This window comes from Myotis daubentonii, chromosome 11 (genome assembly GCF_963259705.1).
Source record: "Myotis daubentonii chromosome 11, mMyoDau2.1, whole genome shotgun sequence".
NCBI classification, from domain to species: Eukaryota; Metazoa; Chordata; class Mammalia; order Chiroptera; family Vespertilionidae; genus Myotis; species Myotis daubentonii.
Window position 1 is genome coordinate 82019675 of NC_081850.1, and position 21089 is coordinate 82040763.

Sequence of the window (21089 nt, forward strand, 5' to 3'; positions counted from 1 at the left end):
CCAGCGCGGAGCCGGTCCGGACGCGAGACCCCGCCCCCGCGCGGGGGATGCCGAGCGGCGCGGCGCACGGAAGGGCCCGCGGGGCGCACGGAGGAGCCGGCCGGGCGCGGAGGCCGGAGCGCGGCCCCGCCGTCGCCATGGGCTTCCTGCACCAGCTGCAGCTGCTGCTCTGGAAGAACGTGACGCTGAAGCGCCGGAGCCCGGTGAGCGCCCGCCGCGGCCTGCGGGCCTCCTCCCCGCGCACCGGGCCGGCGGCGCGCTCCCTCCCCGCGCGCACGGGAGCGGGCCGGGCGCGCGCGGACCCCAGGCGGGCGCGGGGGGTGGCGCGATGGGGCGACGGGCCGCAGCCCCCTCCCAGGCGGGCCCCGCGCGCCCCGGCTCCGGCCTGGGGGTAGGGGGACCCCGCCGTGCCCAGCCCGCCGCCCGCGCCCGCTGACATTCGCGGCGCTCGGCTGAGTCACCGGCGCCCTCCGCAGCGCTCGCTCTCCGGGGCCAGTCCAGAGGCAGGGGACAGGCGGCCCCGCGACCTGGGGTCGCAGGGGCCCTGGTGCCCAGGACGGAGGGCTGGGCTGGGCCTCGATTCAGCTCCGAGGCTCCGTGGTCTCTGGGCCCGGCCCCCGAAGCCCCTGCAGGGACCTGCGCTTCCCTCCCTGCACCGTCCTCTGCCCTTGGGCCGCCTCCCCGCCCGTGTCCACCCCCTGGCCCCAGTGCTTCCTCCCCCCGGAGCGTCCCTGTGTCCCTGCACCCTTTTGTCCTTTGGGGAGGCCTCCCGAGGCGGATCCACTCTCTTACCCCCGACCCAGCCTCCTCGGGGCCGGGGTGCTGTTTGGAGTTGTGACTGTGAGGGCTCAGGGCCGGCAGCTGTCAGGACGGAGCCTGGGTGAACGGCCGGGTGGTGTGAATGGCGTCATGCTGGCCCTCCCCGACCGACCGCGCACCAGGGAGGCCCGGCAGGCAGCTTGGGTTTCCGAATGGGCCCTGGGGACTCTCCAGGCCGAGCCCGGAGCAGGCCAGGGTCCCGAGAGGGGCCTGAGGAGGCACCCTCCTGCCCACCGGGGCCCAGGAGGCTCCCCTCTCGCCTGGCCCTGGGCCCTGGGCTGACAGCTCCTGCACCATGGGAACCGGGGCTGCGGACCGGGCAGCGCGGCCCTCATCACCACGGCCTGGGGCTGGCAGGAGTCCCCTGGGCACCTGGCCCTGGCCGAGAGCCAGGGCTCGGTACAGTCCCTGCCAGGCCGCCTGGGGCTGGCTGCCGCTGGGCCCGGCCTGCAGCCCAGGTAGCCTCGGGCAGCTGCCCTGCCTCAGGTTCTGGGTCACTGCGGAAGGCAGGGGGGCGGGCTCAGGAGGAGACGGGGGGGGGGCTGGGGTGCATTAGTATCAGCCCCCCCAGACTTGGCAGGAAGGCCACCCCCCCCAGGGGCTGCTGGGAGCAGGGGCTGGAATGATGGCCCCTGCATCCACGGGGGACCCCAAGGCTCCGGGAAGGGAGCAGTGGCTTGCGGGGCACCTGGCCAGCAGGTGGGAGGTGCCCACTGTCCTGTAGGCAGGAGTGGCCCCACCTGCTAGGCGGGCCTCCCCCAGAACCCTCCTGCGCCCCTGCCCCACGCGGCCCAGGGGCTGGGCAGACCGGGTGGGGTCCTTGGCCTGCGGTCGCTGGCACAGGTGAGAGGCCTCCCTGGCTGGCTCCGTGGGTTTGGGGCTGGCTGGATGCGGGGCACGATCCCACTGGTCCCCCACTTCCCTTCGGCGTCTCGCCCTTCAGAGTGGACCCTGGGCTTGGCCAGCAGAGTTAGCCCCTCGTGCTGTGTGCCTGGCCCGGGGGTGTGGCCTCGCCCCTCTTAGCGATACGGGGTCTCCCCGGGGGCCGCAGGATGCTCTGGTGGAGGGACTGGCAGCACCTCCATCCTCAGGTCTCACCTGTTCTGCCCTGGACCCAGCAGGAGGGGCTCAGGCCTGGGGTGGGCACCCAGGCTCCAGGGACAACATGGGGGCACTGGCATGGTCTCAGGAAGAGCCCCTGAGTGGGATGCCCAGGTGGGGCTGGACCGGTGCTGCCTGCCTGTAACCAGACGCCCCTCTAGCCACCGCCCTCAGGCAGGCCTCTCCTCCTCCTCCCAGCAGCCTGTGTGCAGCGTTGCTATAGCGATGAGGAGGCAGGAGGCCTGTTGCTGCAGTTCCCCTCGGGAGGTGCCCCTGGCAGGGCGGGTGTGGGTGGGGCCGGCGGGCGATGACCCCGGCCTCCGGAGTGGCCGCTTGCACACAGCCGCCTCGCTCTGTGCGCCCGCAGGTGTGCCGCACGCGCCTGTCCCCGGCCCCGTGGGTGCCCCGATGTCGCCCGGGCCAGCCCTGGCTGGGGGAGGGGTGGAGACTGGCACGGCTGGGGCGGGTGCTCCGGGCCACAGAGCTCTATTGTCAGAGGACAGTAAACACAGCAGCAGCCGCCCGCCCGGGGTGGGCTCGCACCCTGGGCCGGACGGAGCGCTCGGGAAGGGGCTCAGAAGCCTGTGTTTGGGTGGGGGGTGAGGATGAAGGAAACCTGGTGCTTCTGAGAAGAGCTGGGTGGGGCCAGGGCGGGCCCTGGGGCTGGGCAGGGGTTCCCCCAAGCACAGCTGGCCTGAGACCCTCCTCCTCGCCTCCCCCTCTGAGAGCCTGTGGGGTGGGGGTGAGACACTGACCCCTTCCACTGACCAGGAGACATGGAGCCGGGGTCCCTGGCAGTTCCCACGCTGAGTGGGTCCTGGCGGGCTCAGCCTGCTGCCCAGCCTTGGGTGGCAGGTGCCGCTCCCACCTGAGCCGCCTGGGGTGAGGGGGGCTGGGGACTGGGGGCTGACAGAGGCTCAGGCCCCCTCAAGCCTGGCCTCACCTCTCTAGGCCCTGCAGGTGGGGAAGAAGAGCTGGGCGCATGCGTGGGTCAGAGTGGACCACAGCTGGCTGACTGGCCCCTGCTGGCCTCAGTGTGTCTGGGGTGGGAGACCATTTCTCACTTGGGCCAGACAGACAGTACTCGCTCTCTTGCCCTTTGGAAAGGCCTCTAAGGGCCGGGCCGGCCGGGCTCAGGGGTTGAGCATCGACCTATGAACCAGGAGGTCTGGGCTCCATTCCCGCTCGGGGCACAGGCCCGGGGTGCGGGCCCCATGGCCCCCAGCGTGGGGCGGGCAGGAGGCAGCCAGTGATCCTCTCTCTCCTCTGAAGTCAATGAAAATGTGTTTAAAAAAAGAAAGAAGGAAAAGGCCTCTGAGGAAAGGCTGACGGTGGCCCCGGGGGAGCCGTGGAGGCTGGCGGCGCTGGCCTGGCGGGCGGAGGGGCGGGCAGGTCCCGTCCCCCGGCCGTGGCTCACGCCCTGCCCCTCGCAGTGGGTCCTGGCCTTCGAGCTCTTCATCCCCCTGGTCCTGTTCTTTATCCTGCTGGGGCTGCGGCAGAAGAAGCCGACCATCTCTGTGAAAGAAGGTGAGGCCGCGGGCTGGGCCCGGCACCGCTGTGGGTGGGCAGGCAGCCCTCACCGCACCACACGCATGTCCTGTGTGCACGTGACCACGTGTGTGTGTCCCGGATCCCACAGCCCCCCCCCACTCCCCGATCTGTGAGCCTCACCCCTGAGCGGTCCCGGCCGCGCTCGTGGCTGGGCTCCCAGGGGATGTGGCCGCCACGGCGACACGAGGTGTCCTCACTGTTCTCCTCTGTTCTGTTTCGCCCCTCCCCCCGCATGGTCTCTGTCCTCCTCCGCCGCCCGCATGCAGTCAGTAAGTGAGCGGCCGCCTCCTCCCTGGCCCAGGCGCAGGATGGTTTTGGGGGGCCTCCTGGTGCGGCTTGAGCACCCCCCACCCCCGCTTGCATTAACAGCCTTTCCCGGACCTGCTGGGTCCTGCGGAGCCCCCCGGCCCACTGGCAGGGACCGCTGGCCAGGGGGAGGGGGAGGGGTGCCGGTGCACAGGGCTGGGCCTCGGGGCCAGGCTCCCGGGGTTCCTCTCTCTCTGGGGGTGCCTGGTGCTGTCTTGCAGGGCTGGGGTGCTGGGGCTGGGGCGGGGGCCCCAGACATTCTCCCCTCAGACCCGTGTGGGCTCCTGCATTCCCTCTGCTAACCGGCTGGCCACAGAGGTCAGAGGTCGCTGCCCAGCAGGGGGCTCACGCGCTCCCCTGGGCTTTGTGGGTCACGCCTGTGTTCTGGGGGGAGGGGGGAGGGCGTCCGGGCCTTGGCTGGCCGAGGGAAGAGGATGCTCTGGGAATTGTGGGGAAGGGGGTGGTCAGGTGCCCTTCGACCTCTGACCTGCTGGGTCATTTGCACCTGAACTCTCGGCCCTCTGTTGCCCGTCTGCCGCCTGAAGCCGCTCCTCCTTCCTGACTGTCTATACGTTTCTCTCCTCGGCCTCTGTCCCCCCCCCTCCCCTCCTGTCCCCTCCCCCCTTGGCCTTCTCACCTGCCCTGTCCCCGCCAGCCTTCTACACGGCAGCCCCCCTCACCTCCGCCGGCATCCTGCCCGTCATGCAGTCGCTGTGCCCGGACGGCCAGCGGGACGAGTTCGGCTTCCTGCAGTACTCCAACTCCACGTGAGCCCCCCGGCCCCCCACCTCCAGCCCCACCTCCCCACCCCACCCCACCCCGCCGGGCGGGCGGGCGGGCGGCGGTGGCTGACCCGGCCCCTGCTGCAGGGTCACCCAGCTGCTCGAGCGCCTCAATCGCGTGGTGGAGGACGGCAACCTGTTCGACCCCAAGCGGCCCAACCTGGGCTCGGAGCTCGAGGCCCTGCGCCAGCACCTGGAGGCCCTCAGCTCCGGGCCCGGCACCTGGAGGAGCCGCCTGGACAGGCCTGCAGGTGCGCTGGGCCGCCCCCTGCGTGTGGAGTGGGGCCCGGGCCCAGCTCTGGGGTCAGCGGGTGACTTCCTGCCTCGGCCGGGACGGGCCCTCGTTCCGTCTACACTGGGGTGTCGCAAGGATGTTTACCACACGCGGCCCCTGGCGGTGTGGTCGGGCGCTGACCTCTTCCCGTAGACGGTCACGTGGAAAAGTGGCAGCAGCCGACACAGCAGGAGCCGCCCAGTGCGAATGAGTCAGGATTATACCTATTTTTTGGGTCAGATCAGCAAAAAGCACATGTTTGGTGCCGCAGGGTTTCAGCCACTGCTTTGGGCCACGCGGCGAACGGGTTGAAAACTGCTGATCTGAACTGTTCCGAGCTCCCAGGGGCCCCGCCGCGTGGCTGAGCCGTGGGGCCGGGCGCTTGGCCCCGAGCCGGTCCACCTGGCCCTCAGCCCCGCCCTTCTGCCTGTCCAGTGTCCTCCTTCTCTCTGGACTCGGTGGCCCGGGACCCACAGGAGCTCTGGCGTTTCCTGACGCAGAACGTGTCCCTGCCCAACAGCACAGCCCACGCCCTGCTGGCCGCCCAGGTGGACGTGCCCGAGGTGAGGCGGGGAGCCTGGCAGCGAGCGCGTGTCAGCCCGTGGGGGCAGCTCCTGGCCGGGTGCTCTGCTCTGCCCTCTCCTGGCGGCCGGGCTGGGGTAGGGGACGTGCTGGGCTCAGAGGTGGCCCTGGGCCTGGCTAGAGACCCCAGCCTGAGCCGTGCCCGCACCCCAGGTCTACCGCCTGCTCTTTGTCCCTTCGCCCGCCCTGGACGCGGAGTCAGTCCTCCCCCGGGGTCCGGAGCCGTGGGGCCGCCTGCAGACCAGCACCCTGTCCCGGTTGGAGGTGAGGGGCTGTCGGGGGGAGGAGGGGCTGCTGCCTGCCGCTGGGTGGGTGTTTCTGCCCCGTGGGTGCAGGAGGGGCCTGGGCTTGTGGCTGGCATGGGAGGGGGAAGGCAAGATGGTGACGTGTATCTGCCCTGCCCACTGGAGAACCTGTGAGCTCAGCCCTGGCACAGTGGGTGGGCAGCAAGGCCTGAGGCCGGCTTGGGCCAGGCCTTGGTTCCTCTTGGTGGGGCTCCTCCCAGCCGCTCTCCCGCACCCCCAGGAGCTGCTGGCGGCCCCCGCCCTCCTGGAGCGGCTCACCTGCGCCCCAGGCTCCGGGGAGCTGGGCCGGATCCTCACAGTGCCCCGGGGTCAGCAGGCGGCACTGCAGGGCTATCGGGACGCGGTCTGCAGTGGGCAGGCCGCAGCCCGTGCCCGGCGCTTCTCTGGGCTGGCCGCCGAGCTCCGGAGCCAGCTGGACGTGGCCAAGATCGCCCAGCAGGTGAGGAGGCCCTGCCTGCCAGCTGGCCCGCGGGCGGGTGCGGGGCCGGAGGAGGCGCTAGGGCTCCTGCAGGGTCCTGGCTGCACGGGCGGTGGGGCGTGCCTGTGCCCGGGCGTCCTGCACCTGGGCGATGCCAGGCCTCACCCCCTCCCGCCCCGTGTTCTCACCCTCCGTCTCTCCCGCCCCCAGCCCGGCTCCCTCACCTGCAGGCTGCAGACTCCCTCAGCCCCTCTTCCCGCCCACCCCCGTGTGGGTGTCCCCCCTGTTCCCCTCTGTCCCCAAGTGTCCATCAGCCCCGCCCCTGGTCCCTGCCTGTGCCCACACACCCCTGTCTCCCCAGCTGGGCCTGGACACCCCCAGCGGCTCAGCCCCCCAGCAGCCGCCACCCCCACGGCAGCTGCAGGCCCTGCTGGAGGACCTGCTGGAGGCTCAGAAGGTGCTGCAGGACGTGGACGTGCTGTCGGCCCTGGCGCTGCTGCTGCCCCAGGGCGCCTGCGCCCACCGGGCTCCCGGCCCCCCAGGCGGTCCTGGCGGGGCAGCCAACGGCACGGGCTCGGGCTCCAATGCCACGGCGGAGGACGGCGCCCCGTCCGCTGCGGCTCCGGCTGCCTCCCCCTCGGAGGCCCTGCAGGGCCAGTGCTCGGCCTTCGTGCAGCTCTGGGCCGCCCTGCAGCCCATCCTGTGCGGCAACAACCGGTAGGTGGGGGGCCGGGGAGGGAGCCCGGGTGGCCAAGGCCCCCCCACTGCCCTGCCTGGGTGCCCCGCCCCCCTCCAGGCCTCACTGGGCACCTCACTGAGACCCTGTCTCATGCCCCACCCCCACCCTCACGCCTGTCCCCCACCCCCACCCTCACCCTCACACGTGTCCCCCCGGTCACGCGTGTCCCCCATCCCCACACGTGTCCCCCACCCTCACCCATGTCCCCCACCCTCACGCGTGTCCCCCCTTCACGCGTGTCCCCCCCCCACGCGTGTCCCCAGCACCATTGAGCCGGAGGCGCTGCGCAGCGGCAACATGAGTTCCCTGGGCTTCACGAGCAAGGAGCAGCGGAACCTGGGCCTCCTGGTGCACCTCATGACCAGCAACCCCAAGATCCTGTACGCGCCCGCGGGCTCGGAGGCCGACCGCGTCATCCTCAAGGTGCGCTCCGCTCTGTCCTGGGGTCCCAGTCGCGTCGCTCTGGAGCGGGAGGAGCTGGGGTGGGGGGGGTCCCAGGCTGGGATCCCACAGGGTGGTGAGCCCACTCAGGCTCCGTGGGTGATGGAACTCGGGGGCGGACCAAGGTGCAGGGGGATCCAGGGCTGGTGTGGGCAGGCCCTGGCCTGGTGGGTGTGGGCAGGGCCCTGGCCTGGCGGGTGTGGGCAGGGCCCCGTCAGCGCTGGTGCAGATGCAGGAGAGGCCACAGGCGGCAACCTTCCAGGGCAGCGTCCAGTGGGCCAGAGGGGGCCAGGCAGCTGGTGGCGTGAGGCTGGCTGAGGGCATGGGTCCATGGCCAGCCCAGGGGAGAGGCCCCGCCTGGAGCAAGGAGAACCAGGGCTAGAAATGGCCCAGGACGAGATGAGGACCAAGGGTCGGGGCTGCTTGAGGGCTGCACGGGCAGGGGGCTGAGGACGGAGCCGGGGAGGCAGGGGAACAGACCCAGGCTGCCCTGGAGCGGGGGCAGCGGGCGGAGCCAGAGGCAGGGTGAGCTGCGGAAAGGCAGGGAGGGGGGGACTGGCAGTGCCGGTGCCGCTGCGGGGGAGGGAGCGGAGCACCCTCGCTGGCGGAGCCCTGGCGTGAGCCCCATGCCCCGTGCCCTCCCCTCTGCAGGCCAACGAGACCTTTGCCTTTGTAGGCAACGTGACCCACTACGCCCAGGTCTGGCTCAACATCTCGGCGGAGATCCGCAGCGTCCTGGCACAGGGCCGGCTGCAGCAGCACCTGCACTGGCTGCAGCAGGTGGGGCCTGGGCGGGGCGGGGGGGTGGGGGGGCGACGGGGGGGGGGCAGCAGGCGCCCACTCTGTCCTGGGTGGTGGTGGGCCTGGGCCACCCCCCGATCCCGTCTTGACCTCCAGTACGTGGCGGAGCTGCGGCTGCACCCCGAGGCGCTGAACCTGTCCCTGGAGGAGCTGCCGCCGGCCCTGCGCCAGGACGGCTTCTCGCTGCCCAACGGCTCGGCCCTCCTGCAGCAGCTGGACACCATCGACAACGCGGCCTGTGGCTGGATCCAGTTCATGTCCAAGGTGGGCGGGTGGGCCGGCCCCTTTGAACCCCGCAGGTGCCCGGGCCGGTTCCGACGATGCCCCTCCCCCAGGTGAGCGTGGACATCTTCAAGGGGTTCCCCGATGAGGAGAGCATCGTCAACTACACCCTCAACCAGGCCTACCAGGACAACGTCACCGTGTTCGCCAGTGAGTCAGCCCTGACCCGGCTCCCCGCTACCCACCTGCAGCTCCACCTGCTCCCCCTCCTGCTCCCTTTCCTGCAGCTCCACCTGCAGCCCCTCCTTTTTCAGTCTCTCCCACCCCAGCCCCACCCCATACCCTTTACCCCCCCAAGACCCCGCCCATCACAGTTCCACCCTTCACACCCCTTACCCACTCCTGTCCCTTCCTGCCCTGGGCAGACCCCATCTCAGGTCTTGCCCCGCTTCCACCCTCACCTGCCCCTGGTTCTGCCCCAGGCGTGATCTTCCAGACGCGCAAGGACGGCTCCCTGCCGCCCCACGTGCACTACAAGATCCGCCAGAACTCCAGCTTCACCGAGAAAACCAACGAGATCCGCCGGGCCTACTGGAGGCCGGGCCCCAACACGGGCGGCCGCCTGTACTTCCTCTACGGCTTCGTCTGGATCCAGGGTGAGGGCCGCCCCGGGGCCCGGGTGGCGGGGGGGGGGGGGGGGGGGGGAGGCCCCCTGCACCGGCTGACGGCCGACCTGCCCGTCCGCCCGCAGACATGATGGAGCGCGCCATCATCGACACCTTCGTGGGGCACGATGTGGTCGAGCCGGGCAGCTACGTGCAGATGTTCCCCTACCCCTGCTACACGCGGGACGAGTGAGTGCGGCGCCCGGGCTGGGGCAGGGCGGGGGGCGGCCGAGCCCACCCCTCACGCTCCGCCCCCTGAACCAGCTTCCTGTTTGTCATCGAGCACATGATGCCGCTGTGCATGGTGATTTCCTGGGTCTACTCGGTGGCCATGACCATCCAGCACATTGTGGCCGAGAAGGAGCACCGGCTGAAGGAGGTGGGGAGGGCAGGGAGGGCGGGGGAGGGCGGGGGAGGGCGGGGGAGGGCGGGGGAGGGACGGGGAGGGCGGGGGGAGGGGGAGGCGGGAGCGGGCCCCTCCCTCCCCAGCCCCGCCCAAGGCCCCCTGCGCCGCCCTCCCGGCAGGTGATGAAGACGATGGGCCTGGACAACGCGGTGCACTGGGTGGCCTGGTTCATCACCGGCTTCGTGCAGCTGTCCATCTCCGTGACTGCGCTCACCGCCATCCTCAAGTACGGCCAGGTCCTCATGCACAGCCACGTGCTCATCATCTGGCTCTTCCTGGCCGTCTACGCCGTGGCCACCATCATGTTCTGGTGAGAGCCTGAGGCCAGCAGCGGGCTGGGTGCCCTGGTGCCCGCCCAGAGAGTGCAGAACAGCCCGGCCCAGAGTTCCCCGGGGCCCGGCAGGGACAGCCCAGGGCTTCCGGCTCAGTGCCGGGGGCGGCATGCCGGGCCGGGTCCGGCTGACAGCGTGGCTCCCCTGCCCAGCTTCCTGGTGTCCGTGCTGTATTCCAAGGCCAAGCTGGCCTCGGCCTGCGGCGGCATCATCTACTTCCTGAGCTACGTGCCCTACATGTACGTGGCGATCCGCGAGGAGGTGGCGCACGACAAGATCACCGCCTTCGAGAAGTGCATCGCGGTGAGGGTCCTGGGCGGGGCGGGGCGGGCGGGGGGGGGGGGGGTGGGTCTGGCCCCCGTCCCGGCACTGACTCGGCCGTCCCCTCAGTCCCTCATGTCCACCACCGCCTTCGGCCTGGGCTCCAAGTACTTCGCCCTGTACGAGGTGGCAGGCGTGGGCATCCAGTGGCACACGTTCAGCCAGTCGCCCGTGGAGGGGGACGACTTCAACCTGCTCCTGGCCGTCACCATGCTGGTGGTGGACGCCGTGGTCTACGGCGTGCTCACCTGGTACATCGAGGCCGTGCACCCAGGTACTGCCGACCCTGGGGGGGGGGGGAAGGGGGTGGGCGGCGGCTCCCCGGAGGGGGCATGGCCCCTGGCCCCTGGCCCCTGAGCCTCCCCTCCTCTTCCCGCCCCCAGGCATGTACGGGCTGCCCCGGCCCTGGTACTTCCCGCTGCAGAAGTCCTACTGGCTGGGCAGCGGGCGGGCGGAGGCCTGGGAGTGGAGCTGGCCCTGGGCCGGCGCCCCCCGCCTCAGCGTCATGGAGGAGGACCAGGCCTGTGCCATGGAGAGCCGGCGCGTGGGTGAGCGGGCGCCCGCGGGTGCCGGGGTGGTGGCTGGGTGCGGGGCCTGGGCGCCTGGCGCTGACCTGGGCCTGGTGCAGAGGAGCCGCGGGGCATGGAGGAGGAGCCCACGCACCTGCCGCTGGTGGTCTGCGTGGACAAGCTCACCAAAGTCTACAAGAACGACAAGAAGCTGGCCTTGAACAAGCTCAGCCTGAACCTCTACGAGAACCAGGTGGTGTCCTTCCTGGGCCACAACGGCGCCGGCAAGACCACCACCATGTGAGTGGGGGGGCGGCCCCCCTGGGGTCCCACCGCGTGGGAGGCGGGTGGGCGTCCTGAAGGAGGCGGGCTGTGACCCGCCCCTCGTCCAGGTCCATCCTCACGGGCCTGTTCCCGCCCACCTCGGGCTCCGCCACCATCTACGGGCACGACATCCGGACGGAGATGGACGAGATCCGCAAGAACCTGGGCATGTGCCCGCAGCACAACGTGCTCTTCGACCGGCTCACGGTGGAGGAGCACCTCTGGTTCTACTCGCGGCTGAAGGGCATGGCCCAGGAGGAGATCCGCAAGGAGACCGACAAGTGGGTGGGGTGGGGCGGGGCGAGGCCGGGAGGGAGGGCGGGGGCCCTGGTGGTGGGCGGGGTCTCGTGGGGCAGGTCCGGGGTGGGCGGGGTCTTGGAGGTGGGGCGGGGCCTGCGTGGGGCAGGCCCAGGGTGTGGGCGGGGCTCTCGTCAGGCGGAGGTGCCCACTGCCCGCCGGTGCCGGTTCCGTCCAGGATGATCGCGGACCTGGAGCTCTCCAACAAGCGGCACTCGCTGGTGCAGACGCTGTCGGGCGGCATGAAGCGCAAGCTCTCGGTGGCCATCGCCTTCGTGGGCGGCTCCCGCGCCATCATCCTGGATGAGCCCACCGCCGGCGTGGACCCCTACGCTCGCCGCGCCATCTGGGACCTCATCCTCAAGTACAAGCCGGGTGCGTGGGGCGCCGTGCGGGGCGGGGGGAGGGGAGAGGGGGAGGGTGCCCCTGGCCCGCCCGCCCTTCCCTGACCCGCCCCCGCTCCCAGGCCGCACCATCCTGCTGTCCACCCACCACATGGACGAGGCCGACCTGCTGGGGGACCGCATCGCCATCATCTCGCACGGGAAGCTCAAGTGCTGCGGCTCCCCGCTCTTCCTCAAGGGCGCCTACGGCGACGGCTACCGCCTCACGCTGGTCAAGCGCCCTGCCGAGCCGGGCGGCCCCCCAGGTCTGCGCGGGCCCTGCGCCCCAGGCGAGGGGGGGGCGCACCCTCACCTTGCCCGCAGGCCCGGGATGCCCGGTCCGGCCTGGCTCGCCCTCTCCCCAGGCCCCCATCTTACCTGCTGGACCCTCCTAGGGGCCCCCCGGCCCCCCAGTGAAGCCCCCGTCTCCCCTCCCCTCCCAGACCCGGGACTGACGTCCAGCCCCCCTGGGCGGGCCCAGCTGAGCCCCTGCTCAGAAGCCCAGGTCTCCCAGTTCATCCGCAAGCACGTGGCCTCCTGCCTGCTGGTCTCTGACACGAGCACCGAGCTCTCCTACATCCTGCCCAGCGAGGCCGCCCGGAAAGGGGCCTTTGAGCGCCTCTTCCAGGTGTGGGGGCGTGGCTGGCGGGGGCGTGGTGCGTGGAGGGCGGAGCCTTGGAGGAGGGGCGGGGTCAGTGGTGGATGGGGGCGTGGTCCGTGGAGGGTGGAGCCTTGGAGGAGGGGCGGGTCAGTAGCTGGTGGGGGCGTGGTCCGTGGAGGGGCGGGGTCAGTGGCTGGTGGGGGGCGTGGTCCGTGGAGGGCGGAGCCTTGGAGGAGGGGCGGGGTCAGTGGCGGGGGCGTGGTCCGTGGAGGGCGGAGCCTTGGAGGAGGGGCGGTAGTGAAGGGACTAGGGGCCCGCCTTCTGGCCTCACCCAGCGCTTTTCCCAGCACCTGGAGTGCAGCCTGGACTCCTTACACCTGAGCAGCTTCGGGCTCATGGACACGACGCTGGAGGAGGTGTTCCTCAAGGTGTCGGAGGAGGACCAGTCCCTGGAGAACAGCGAGGCCGGTGAGAGGCCCCCCCTGCGCCCCGCCCCCCAGGCCTGGGGCTCCTCACCCTCTCCTTGGTGGTGGCCAAGGGTCCTGAGTGGGGGGTCAGCCTGGGTCGTGGCTCCTGGGTGGGGGTGAGCCTGGGGTGGGGCTCCTGGGTGGGGGTGAGCCTGGGGTCGGGGTCCTAGGGAGCTGGCCCCCCGAGCCCGACCTTCTGTGCAGATGTGAAGGAGTCCCGGAAGGAGGTGCTGTCCGGGGCGGACGGCCTGGCCCCCTTGGGTGAGGCCCAGGCCAGCAACCTGGCCAGGTGCGCCGAGCTGGCCCGGTCCCAGGCCTCGCTGCAGTCTGCATCCTCCGTGGGCTCTGCCCGTGGGGACGAGGGAGCTGGCTACGCCGACGTCTACGGCGACTACCACCCCCTCTTCAACAACCTGCAGGACCCCGATAACGTCAGCTTGCAAGGTGGGGGGCAGCCAGGCGGGGGCCGGGTGGGGTTCCCGGAGGGGGCGGGGGCGGGGCGGCCAGCTCAGCCTCTCCCCCATGTGCAGAGGCTGAGGCAGAGGCGGAGGCCCTCGCCAGGGCGGGCCAGGGCAGCCGGAAGCTGGAGGGCTGGTGGCTGAAGGTGCGCCAGTTCCACGGGCTCCTGGTGAAGCGGTTCCACTGCGCCCGCCGCAACTCCAAGGCGCTCTCCTCCCAGATCCTGCTCCCCGCCCTGTTCGTCTGCGTGGCCATGACCGTCGCCCTCTCCGTCCCCGAGATCGGTAGGCTGCTCAGCAGGCAGAGGGCATCGGCTGGTGGCCCACCCGGTGGGACTGTGGCCTGCCCGCCTCCCGCACACGTGGGGGACCCGCCCGCTCCGTCAGGGCCTGGCCTTACGTCTGAGCCTGGCGGGAACACCTGGGGTTCCGGCCTCCCTGGGCCCAGGCCCAGCTCGGACTTGACGGGTTCTGGGAAGAGGGGTCTGGCCCGGCTGCGGACCTCAGTGGCTGAGCACCGACATAGGAACCAGGAGGTGACAGTTTGATTCCCCGTCAGGGCACAGGCCCAGGTTGTGGGCTCGATCCCTAGTGGGGCGTGAAGGAGGCAGCGATCAATGATTCTCTCTCCTCGTTGATGTTTCTATTTCTCCCTCCCTCTTCTTCTCTCTCTGAAATCAATAAAAATATATATTTTTTTTTAAAAGGGGGGGGGTCTGGGCCCAGGGCGGCAGGTGGGCAGCCAGCACCTGCTCAGGCTCCCTGCACCCCCCCAGGTGACCTGCCCCCGCTGGTCCTGTCGCCCTCCCAGTACCACAACTACACCCAGCCCCGCGGCAACTTCATCCCCTACGCCAACGAGGAGCGCCGGGAGTACCGGTGAGCTGCCCGCCAGGTGGCCACGTGAGCAGGGGCCCGGATGGAGCGCCAGGACGGGTGGGCACTCAGCTCCCCCCACAAACTCAGGCTGCGGGTCCCCCCAGGTTCCAGCTGTCCCCGGACGCCAGCCCCCAGCAGCTCGTGAGCACCTTCCGGCTGCCGTCGGGCGTGGGCGCCACCTGCGTGCTCAAGTCTCCGGCCAACGGCTCCCTGGGGTCCACGCTGAACCTGAGCAGCGGCGAGTCGCGCCTGCTGGCCGCGCGGTTCTTCGACAGCATGTGCCTGGAGTCCTTCACGCAGGGGCTGCCCCTGTCCAACTTCGTGCCGCCCCCGCCCTCGCCCGCGCCATCCGACTCCCCCGTGCCCCCGGACGAGGACCTGCCGCTGGCCTGGAACAGCTCGCTGCCGCCCACGTCCGGCCCAGGTACTGGTGCTCGCGGCTGCCCGGGGGTGAGGGGTGGAGCAGCCCGCTGACCGCCGCTGTGCCTGCAGAAGACTGGACGTCGGCGCCCTCCCTGCCGCGCTTGGTGCGGGAGCCCGTCCGCTGTACCTGCTCGGCCCAGGGCACCGGCTTCTCCTGCCCCAGCGGCGTGGGCGGGCGCCCGCCCCAGGTGCGGGTGGTCACGGGCGACATCCTGACCGACATCACCGGCCACAACGTCTCGGAGTACCTGCTGTTCACCTCCGACCGCTTCCGGCTGCACCGGTGAGCCGGCGGGCGGGCGGACAGGTGGGCGGGCGGCGGCAGGGGAAGGGTCGCCACCCTGGCCCGGGCCTCATGCTCCCGACCTCGTCCAGGTACGGGGCCATCACCTTCGGCAACGTCCAGAAGTCCATCCCGGCCTCGTTCGGCGCCCGGGCCCCGGCCATGGTGAGGAAGGTCGCCGTGCGCCGGGCGGCCCAGGTGAGCACGCGGCCGGCCCCGGGGATCCCGCCCCGACCTGAGGCCTGCGGGACCCACAGGCTCTCAGGGTCTCTCTGTGCCCCCAGGTTTTCTACAACAACAAGGGGTACCACAGCATGCCCACCTACCTCAACAGCCTCAACAACGCCATCCTGCGCGCCAACCTGCCCAAGAGCAAGGGCCACCCGGCAGCCTATGGTGAGCGGGTGCGGCGGGCGGGGCAGGGCGGGGCAGGGCGGGCGGGCGCCGGGCAGCCCCTGAGGCCGTCCTTCCTGCGCAGGCATCACCGTCACCAACCACCCCATGAACAGGACCAGCGCCAGCCTCTCCCTGGATTACCTGTAGGTGTGGGGGCCGGGGCGGGCCTGGCGGCAGGGCCAGGCGCCGGGCAGGGCTGAGAGCCGCCTCGACCCCCCAGGCTGCAGGGCACGGACGTGGTCATCGCCATCTTCATCATCGTGGCCATGTCCTTCGTGCCGGCCAGCTTCGTGGTCTTCCTGGTGGCCGAGAAGTCCACCAAGGCCAAGCACCTGCAGTTCGTCAGCGGCTGCAGCCCCGTCACCTACTGGCTGGCCAACTACGTGTGGGACATGGTGCGCCGCTCATGGGGTCCCCTTGGCCCTCCCATCACTGTCAGCTGTCAGGCCCTCACCCTGTCCCGGGTCCTCACCCTGCCCCCAGGCCCCTCACCCTGTCCCAGGCCCCTCACCCTGTCCCCAGGCCCCTCACCTTGCCCTCACCAGTCCCCCTGCTCTGGTAGCTGAACTACCTGGTCCCGGCCACCTGCTGCATCATCATCCTGTTTGTGTTCGACCTGCCGGCCTACACGTCGCCCACCAACTTCCCTGCCGTGCTCTCTCTGTTCCTGCTCTACGGGTAAGGGGCAGCGGGGGGGGGGGGGGGGGAGCCCGGGGAGGCGGAGGGGAAAGAGGGAGTGGGAATGGGGGGCCAGGACGCGGGGTGACCTGTCTGCTTCTTGCCTGCAGATGGTCCATCACCCCCATCATGTACCCAGCCTCCTTCTGGTTTGAGGTCCCCAGCTCAGCCTACGTGTTCCTCATCGTCATCAACCTTTTCATCGGCATCACGGCCACCGTGGCCACCTTCCTGCTGCAGCTCTTCGAGCACGACAAGGTGCCCGGGGGCGGGTGTGGGGGGCGACAAGGTGCCCGGGGGCGGGGGTGTGGGGGGGCGACAGGGTGCCCGGGGGCGGGTGTGGGGGGCGACAAGGTGCCCGGGGGGTGTGTGGGGGGCGACAGGGTGCCCGGGGGGCGGGTGGGGGGGGCGACAAGGTGCCCGGGGGCGGGTGGGGGGGGCGACAAGGTGGCCAGGGTGTGCAGGGTGTGGCAGGCTGAGGGCTGTGGCCCTGCCTGTGACCCTGTGACCCCGTGACCCTCCAGGACCTGAAGGTCGTCAACAGTTACCTGAAGAGCTGCTTCCTCATCTTCCCCAACTACAACCTGGGCCACGGGCTCATGGAGATGGCGTACAACGAGTACCTCAACGAGTACTACGCCAAGATCGGTGCGGGGCGCGGGCCTCCCTGGGGGGGGGGGCGGGGGGGGCGAGGCCTGTGGGGTGGGGGGAGACGTGTGCTCAGCCCCAGAGGTCGGGGGCGTGGGGTGGGCGGCAGGGGGGTGGCGAGGCCCCAGGCCCGGCCCTGAGCTGCAGCCCCACAGGCCAGTTTGACAAGATGAAGTCCCCGTTCGAGTGGGACATCGTCACCCGGGGGCTGGTGGCCATGGCGGTGGAGGGCTTCGTGGGCTTCTTCCTCACCATCATGTGCCAGTACAACTTCCTGCGGCAGCCGCAGTGAGTGCGGGGGTGGGGGGTGCGGGGGTGGGGCGGGAGCGGGGCGGGGGGGGGGGCGGGGGGCGGGGAGGGGCGGGGACAGGGGCACCGCGGGGCGGGGGCTGCACACCGCCCATCCCGCCCAGGCGCATGCCCGTGTCCACCAAGCCGGTGGAGGACGACGTGGACGTGGCCAGCGAGCGGCAGCGGGTGCTGCGGGGGGACGCGGACAACGACATGGTCAAGATCGAGAACCTGACCAAGGTGGGCCTCGGGCGGAGGTGCTTTGGGGGCGGGGTGCCGGTGGGGGGCCCGGTGCTGCCTGCGGGGCGGAGGTGCTTTGGGGGCGGGGTGCCGGTGGGGGGAGCCCCGGTGCTGCCTGCGGGCGGAGGTGCTTTGGGGGCGGGGTGCCGGTGGGGGGAGCCCCGGTGCTGCCTGCGGGCGGAGGTGCTTTGGGGGCGGGGTGCCGGTGGGGGGAGCCCGGGTGCTGCCTGCGGGGCGGAGGTGCTTTGGGGGCACCTCGGGTGGGGCCGGCCGCTCCGCCCGCTGAGAGGCGTCCCCCGCCAGGTGTACAAGTCCAGGAGGACCGGCAGCATCCTGGCCGTGGACCGGCTGTGCCTGGGCGTGCGGCCCGGCGAGTGCTTCGGCCTCCTGGGCGTCAACGGCGCCGGCAAGACCAGCACCTTCAAGATGCTGACGGGCGACGAGAGCACGACGGGCGGCGAGGCCTTCGTCAACGGGCACAGGTGCTGCGGGCGTCGGGGCGTCGGGGGGCGTCGGGGCGTGTGGGGGGAGCCGGCGGCTGGCGGCCGTGCTGACGGTCTGCGTCCCCAGCGTGCTCAAGGAGCTGCTCGAGGTGCAGCAGAGCCTGGGGTACTGCCCGCAGTTCGACGCGCTGTTCGACGAGCTCACGGCCCGGGAGCACCTGCAGCTCTACACGCGGCTGCGCGGCGTCCCCTGGAAGGATGAGGCCCAGGTGGGGCGGGGCAGGCCGCGGGGGGCGGGGCTGGCTGGGGGGGGGTGGGGTCGTGGGCGGGACTGGCGGGGGCGGGGCTGGCGGGCGGGGGCGGGGCCGAGGGGCGGGGCGGGTGGGGCCGTGGGCGGGACTGACGGGGGCGGGGCTGGCGGGCGGGGGCGGGGCCGAGGGGCGGGGGCGGGGCTGGCGGGGCGGGGCTCTGACGGCTCCTCCCGCCCCAGGTGGTGAAGTGGGCCCTGGACAAGCTGGAGCTGACCAAGTACGCGGACCAGCCGGCCGGCACCTACAGCGGCGGCAACAAGCGGAAGCTGTCCACGGCCATCGCCCTCATCGGGTTCCCTGCCTTCGTCTTCCTGGTGAGCCTGGGCCGGGGCCCCGCCTTTGTTTCCGGGGGAGCCCGGGAGGGAGGTGGCGGGTCGGGTTGCAGCCGCTGAGCCTGGCGTCCCCCCAGGACGAGCCCACCACAGGCATGGACCCCAAGGCCCGGCGCTTTCTCTGGAACCTCATCCTGGACCTCATCAAGACGGGGCGCTCCGTGGTGCTGACCTCGCACAGGTGTGGCCCTCCCCCTCCTGCCTGCCCTCTGCCCGCCCCGCCCTCTGCCCCGTGCCAGCCTGTGCCCTCGCCTGCAGCATGGAGGAGTGTGAGGCGCTGTGCACGCGGCTGGCCATCATGGTGAACGGGCGGCTGCGCTGCCTGGGCAGCATCCAGCACCTGAAGAACCGGTGAGTGAGCAGCGGCGGGCCGTGGGGCGCGGGCGGCGGGCCGTGGGTGCGCGGTAGGGGGTGGCTTCTCTGGGCAGCGGGGCTCTGGCCATGGGCCCGTCCGGCAGGTTCGGGGACGGCTACATGATCACCGTGAGGACCAAGAGCAGCCAGAATGTGAAGGACGTGGTGCGATTCTTCAACCGGAACTTCCCCGAGGCTGTGCTCAAGGTGGGAGGACCCCGGGGGTGGGAGGGGGGCAGGGCCAGAGCGACCTCTGACCTCCCGATCTCCGCGCCCAGGAGCGGCACCACACCAAGGTGCAGTACCAGCTGAAGTCGGAGCGCATCTCGCTGGCCCAGGTGTTCAGCAAGATGGAGCAGGTGGTGGGCGTGCTGGGCATCGAGGACTACTCGGTCAGCCAGACCACCCTGGACAACGTGAGTGCCCGGGCCTGGGCGCCGGCCACCGGCCCGCCCTCCCATCCCCACCCCCCACCCCCACCCACCGCCTGCCCCCCTCTGCCCGCCAGGTGTTCGTGAACTTTGCCAAGAAGCAGAGCGACAACTTGGAGCAGCAGGAGACAGAGCTGCCCTCGGCCCTGCAGTCCCCGCTGGGCCGCCTGCTCAGCCTGTTCCGGCGCCGGCCCGCCCCCACCGAGCTGCGGGCGCTGGTGGCCGATGAGCCCGAGGACCTGGACACGGAGGACGAGGGCCTCATCAGCTTCGAGGAGGAACGGGTGAGCGGCCTGAAGGGAGGGCAGCAGGCGGCAGAGGCTGCGGGACGGGGGCCAGTGGCCCCGGGGACAGAGGGACCCTGCGCTCAGGACAGAGTGCACCTGGCAGGGTGGGCACGGGCGGAGCCAACAGGCCCCCTGCAGACCCTCGAGACCGGGAGGTTGGAGGGGCCTCAGCGATGGCGGAGCAGGGGTGGGGGCACTGAGCAGAGTCCGCAGCCCCTGGGTGAGGGCGGGAGGAGAGCGTGGGGAGGGGAGAGCACGCCCAGTCCTGGGTCCTGGGTCGGCACTGCTGGGTGCCGGTGCCGCCCCGAACCTGCCGTCTGCCGTCTGCCAGGCCCAGCTCTCCTTCAACACGGACACACTCTGCTGACCGCCAGGCGCTGGCTCAGGACACGCCGGAGGGAACAGAACTCAGGAGGGAACAGAACTGGGCCTGGTGCCCGCCCAGCAGGCCCTGGTGTGGGAGGTCCGGGACCAAGGGCTGGGCCAGGGCTGCCCTCCCCTCATTGTGCCAAAGGCTGGCCCGGCCCTGGGCTGACACCCTCACCCTGCTCTGCCTTAAAGCCTGGGGCCAGAGCCCTGGCTCTGCCCTGCCCAGCTCTGCCCGCCGCCCCCCCCCCCCCCCCCCGCCCCAGGGCCACCTGGGTGACAGGGCTGCCAGGTGCACCCGGCCCCCCCAGACCCGCTTTTCTTATAACCCCTGGAAGGCAGGGGCTGCGGCCGGGGCTGAGGGGGTGGTGGTCCCGGCCCGGGCACCTGTTCATTGTGCTTCAGGAGGGGGCGCCAGGACCCGCTTTCGTGCTGGGAGGTCACCCCGTGGGCCGGGCAGAGGCTGCCTCGGGGCAGTGGGCTGGTACCAGGGATGGTGAAGCCGGCCCCAGTGGCCAGGAGAGGACAGACCCCGCCTGACCCCAGCTGCCACTGCTCCCCACCCAGCTGCCCGCCTGCCCGCCTGGGCGCCGGACCTGTACATAACGCACAGATGTTTGTTTTAAGTAAATAAACAGGAAAGTCCACACAAGCGTCGTGTGTTGGGGTGACGCCCCTGGTGGCAGGCTTGTCTGCCTGTCTTGGAGCATCAGGCCTGTGGGGGGCGGGCAGGCTTCCACCCCCTGCACCCTGACACTGCAGGTGGGGAGACTGAGGCAGGGGCTGTCACTCCCCCGGCGCCCCTCAGCCTGGGCTCAGCACCCAAGACGATGGGGTTTTCATGCGTGAGGCTCGGGGCAGGCCCTGCTGGGCCGCTGTGCTCCCTGCGCCCCTGGGGCCTGTGGGGGGGGGGGGGTGCTGGGCTCTCTCCCTCTCCTCCTGGCCTGGGAGGGCCTCCGGGGGTGGCGGGGGGGGGGGGGGGGAATCTCGAGGCTGAGACCCAAGTCCAGGTAGGAGCACGTGCAAAGGCTGGAGGCGGGGTCACAGGGCCCTTCCATGGACCCCCAGGAGGCGGGGGGGGGGGGGGGTTGGCCTGGCCAGCTCATCCCTTTCGCGGGGGGGAGGGGGGGCTGCCAAGCAGCCGTGTCCCACCCATCGCTGCACTTGCCTCCCACACAGCTCCTCCGCTTTCAGAAATCGCCCCTAGGGCCTCGTGGGTTTTGAAAACCATGTTCTCGTTCCTTACTGTCGTCCTGTGAAACTTTATTGTGGCAAAAACTCGAGAGAGCGTGTCGACCGTGTGCGGCTACAGCTCTGTCACCGTTTTTATGCTCGAGGCCCCAGGCTCAGCCCCGGGAGCCCTCGCCGGCGGCTTCGTCCCTTCGGCTGGTCCCAGGCCTGCGTCCGGACGCGGCCACTTCTCCAAGGAGTTCTGGCTCCTCTGGGGGGGGGGTCTTGTTTGGCGCCCCTTCTGGGCTCTGGGCCTGCTCCCGGGCCCCCTCAGTGGGCGGAGCCAGGAAGTACCTGCTGAGGCCCTGGCACGACCCCAGTGCCCCCCACCCCCACCCCCACCCCGTCCCAGACGAGCCTGTGCCCCCTTTCAGAGCAGAGCCGTCGGGATGC

The 21089-nt window shown here is 71.3% G+C and overlaps 1 protein-coding gene across 3 annotated transcripts; it reads left to right on the forward strand.

Annotated features, from left to right (window-relative positions):
* The first annotated feature begins 11 nt into the window (after window positions 1-11).
* On the forward strand, window positions 12-20118 carry ABCA2 (ATP binding cassette subfamily A member 2). Of its 3 annotated transcripts, XM_059658630.1 has the most exons (49): window positions 13-203; window positions 3354-3447; window positions 3738-3800; window positions 4433-4544; window positions 4647-4810; window positions 5269-5396; window positions 5569-5679; window positions 5941-6159; window positions 6500-6855; window positions 7141-7300; window positions 7970-8098; window positions 8216-8383; window positions 8455-8551; window positions 8824-8997; window positions 9093-9195; window positions 9271-9385; window positions 9532-9722; window positions 9897-10047; window positions 10135-10339; window positions 10449-10613; window positions 10694-10874; window positions 10967-11179; window positions 11374-11570; window positions 11662-11844; window positions 12022-12206; window positions 12527-12647; window positions 12851-13090; window positions 13177-13389; window positions 13881-13983; window positions 14088-14407; window positions 14476-14689; window positions 14782-14887; window positions 14974-15085; window positions 15168-15228; window positions 15306-15480; window positions 15648-15763; window positions 15874-16021; window positions 16288-16411; window positions 16567-16699; window positions 16825-16942; window positions 17246-17424; window positions 17513-17654; window positions 17876-18010; window positions 18106-18209; window positions 18287-18379; window positions 18487-18589; window positions 18661-18798; window positions 18891-19097; window positions 19432-20118. In XM_059658630.1, exons 4-49 carry the CDS (start codon window positions 4480-4482, stop codon window positions 19465-19467), a joined length of 7101 nt encoding a protein of 2366 aa, XP_059514613.1. In that variant the 5' UTR covers window positions 13-203; window positions 3354-3447; window positions 3738-3800; window positions 4433-4479; the 3' UTR covers window positions 19468-20118. The 3 variants fall into 3 exon arrangements, with proteins under 3 accessions (XP_059514611.1, XP_059514612.1, XP_059514613.1); XM_059658628.1 differs by lacking the exon at window positions 3738-3800 and having other exon boundaries at window positions 12-203; XM_059658629.1 differs by lacking the exon at window positions 3738-3800 and having other exon boundaries at window positions 12-203; window positions 14479-14689.
* Window positions 20119-21089: the final 971 nt, after the last annotated feature.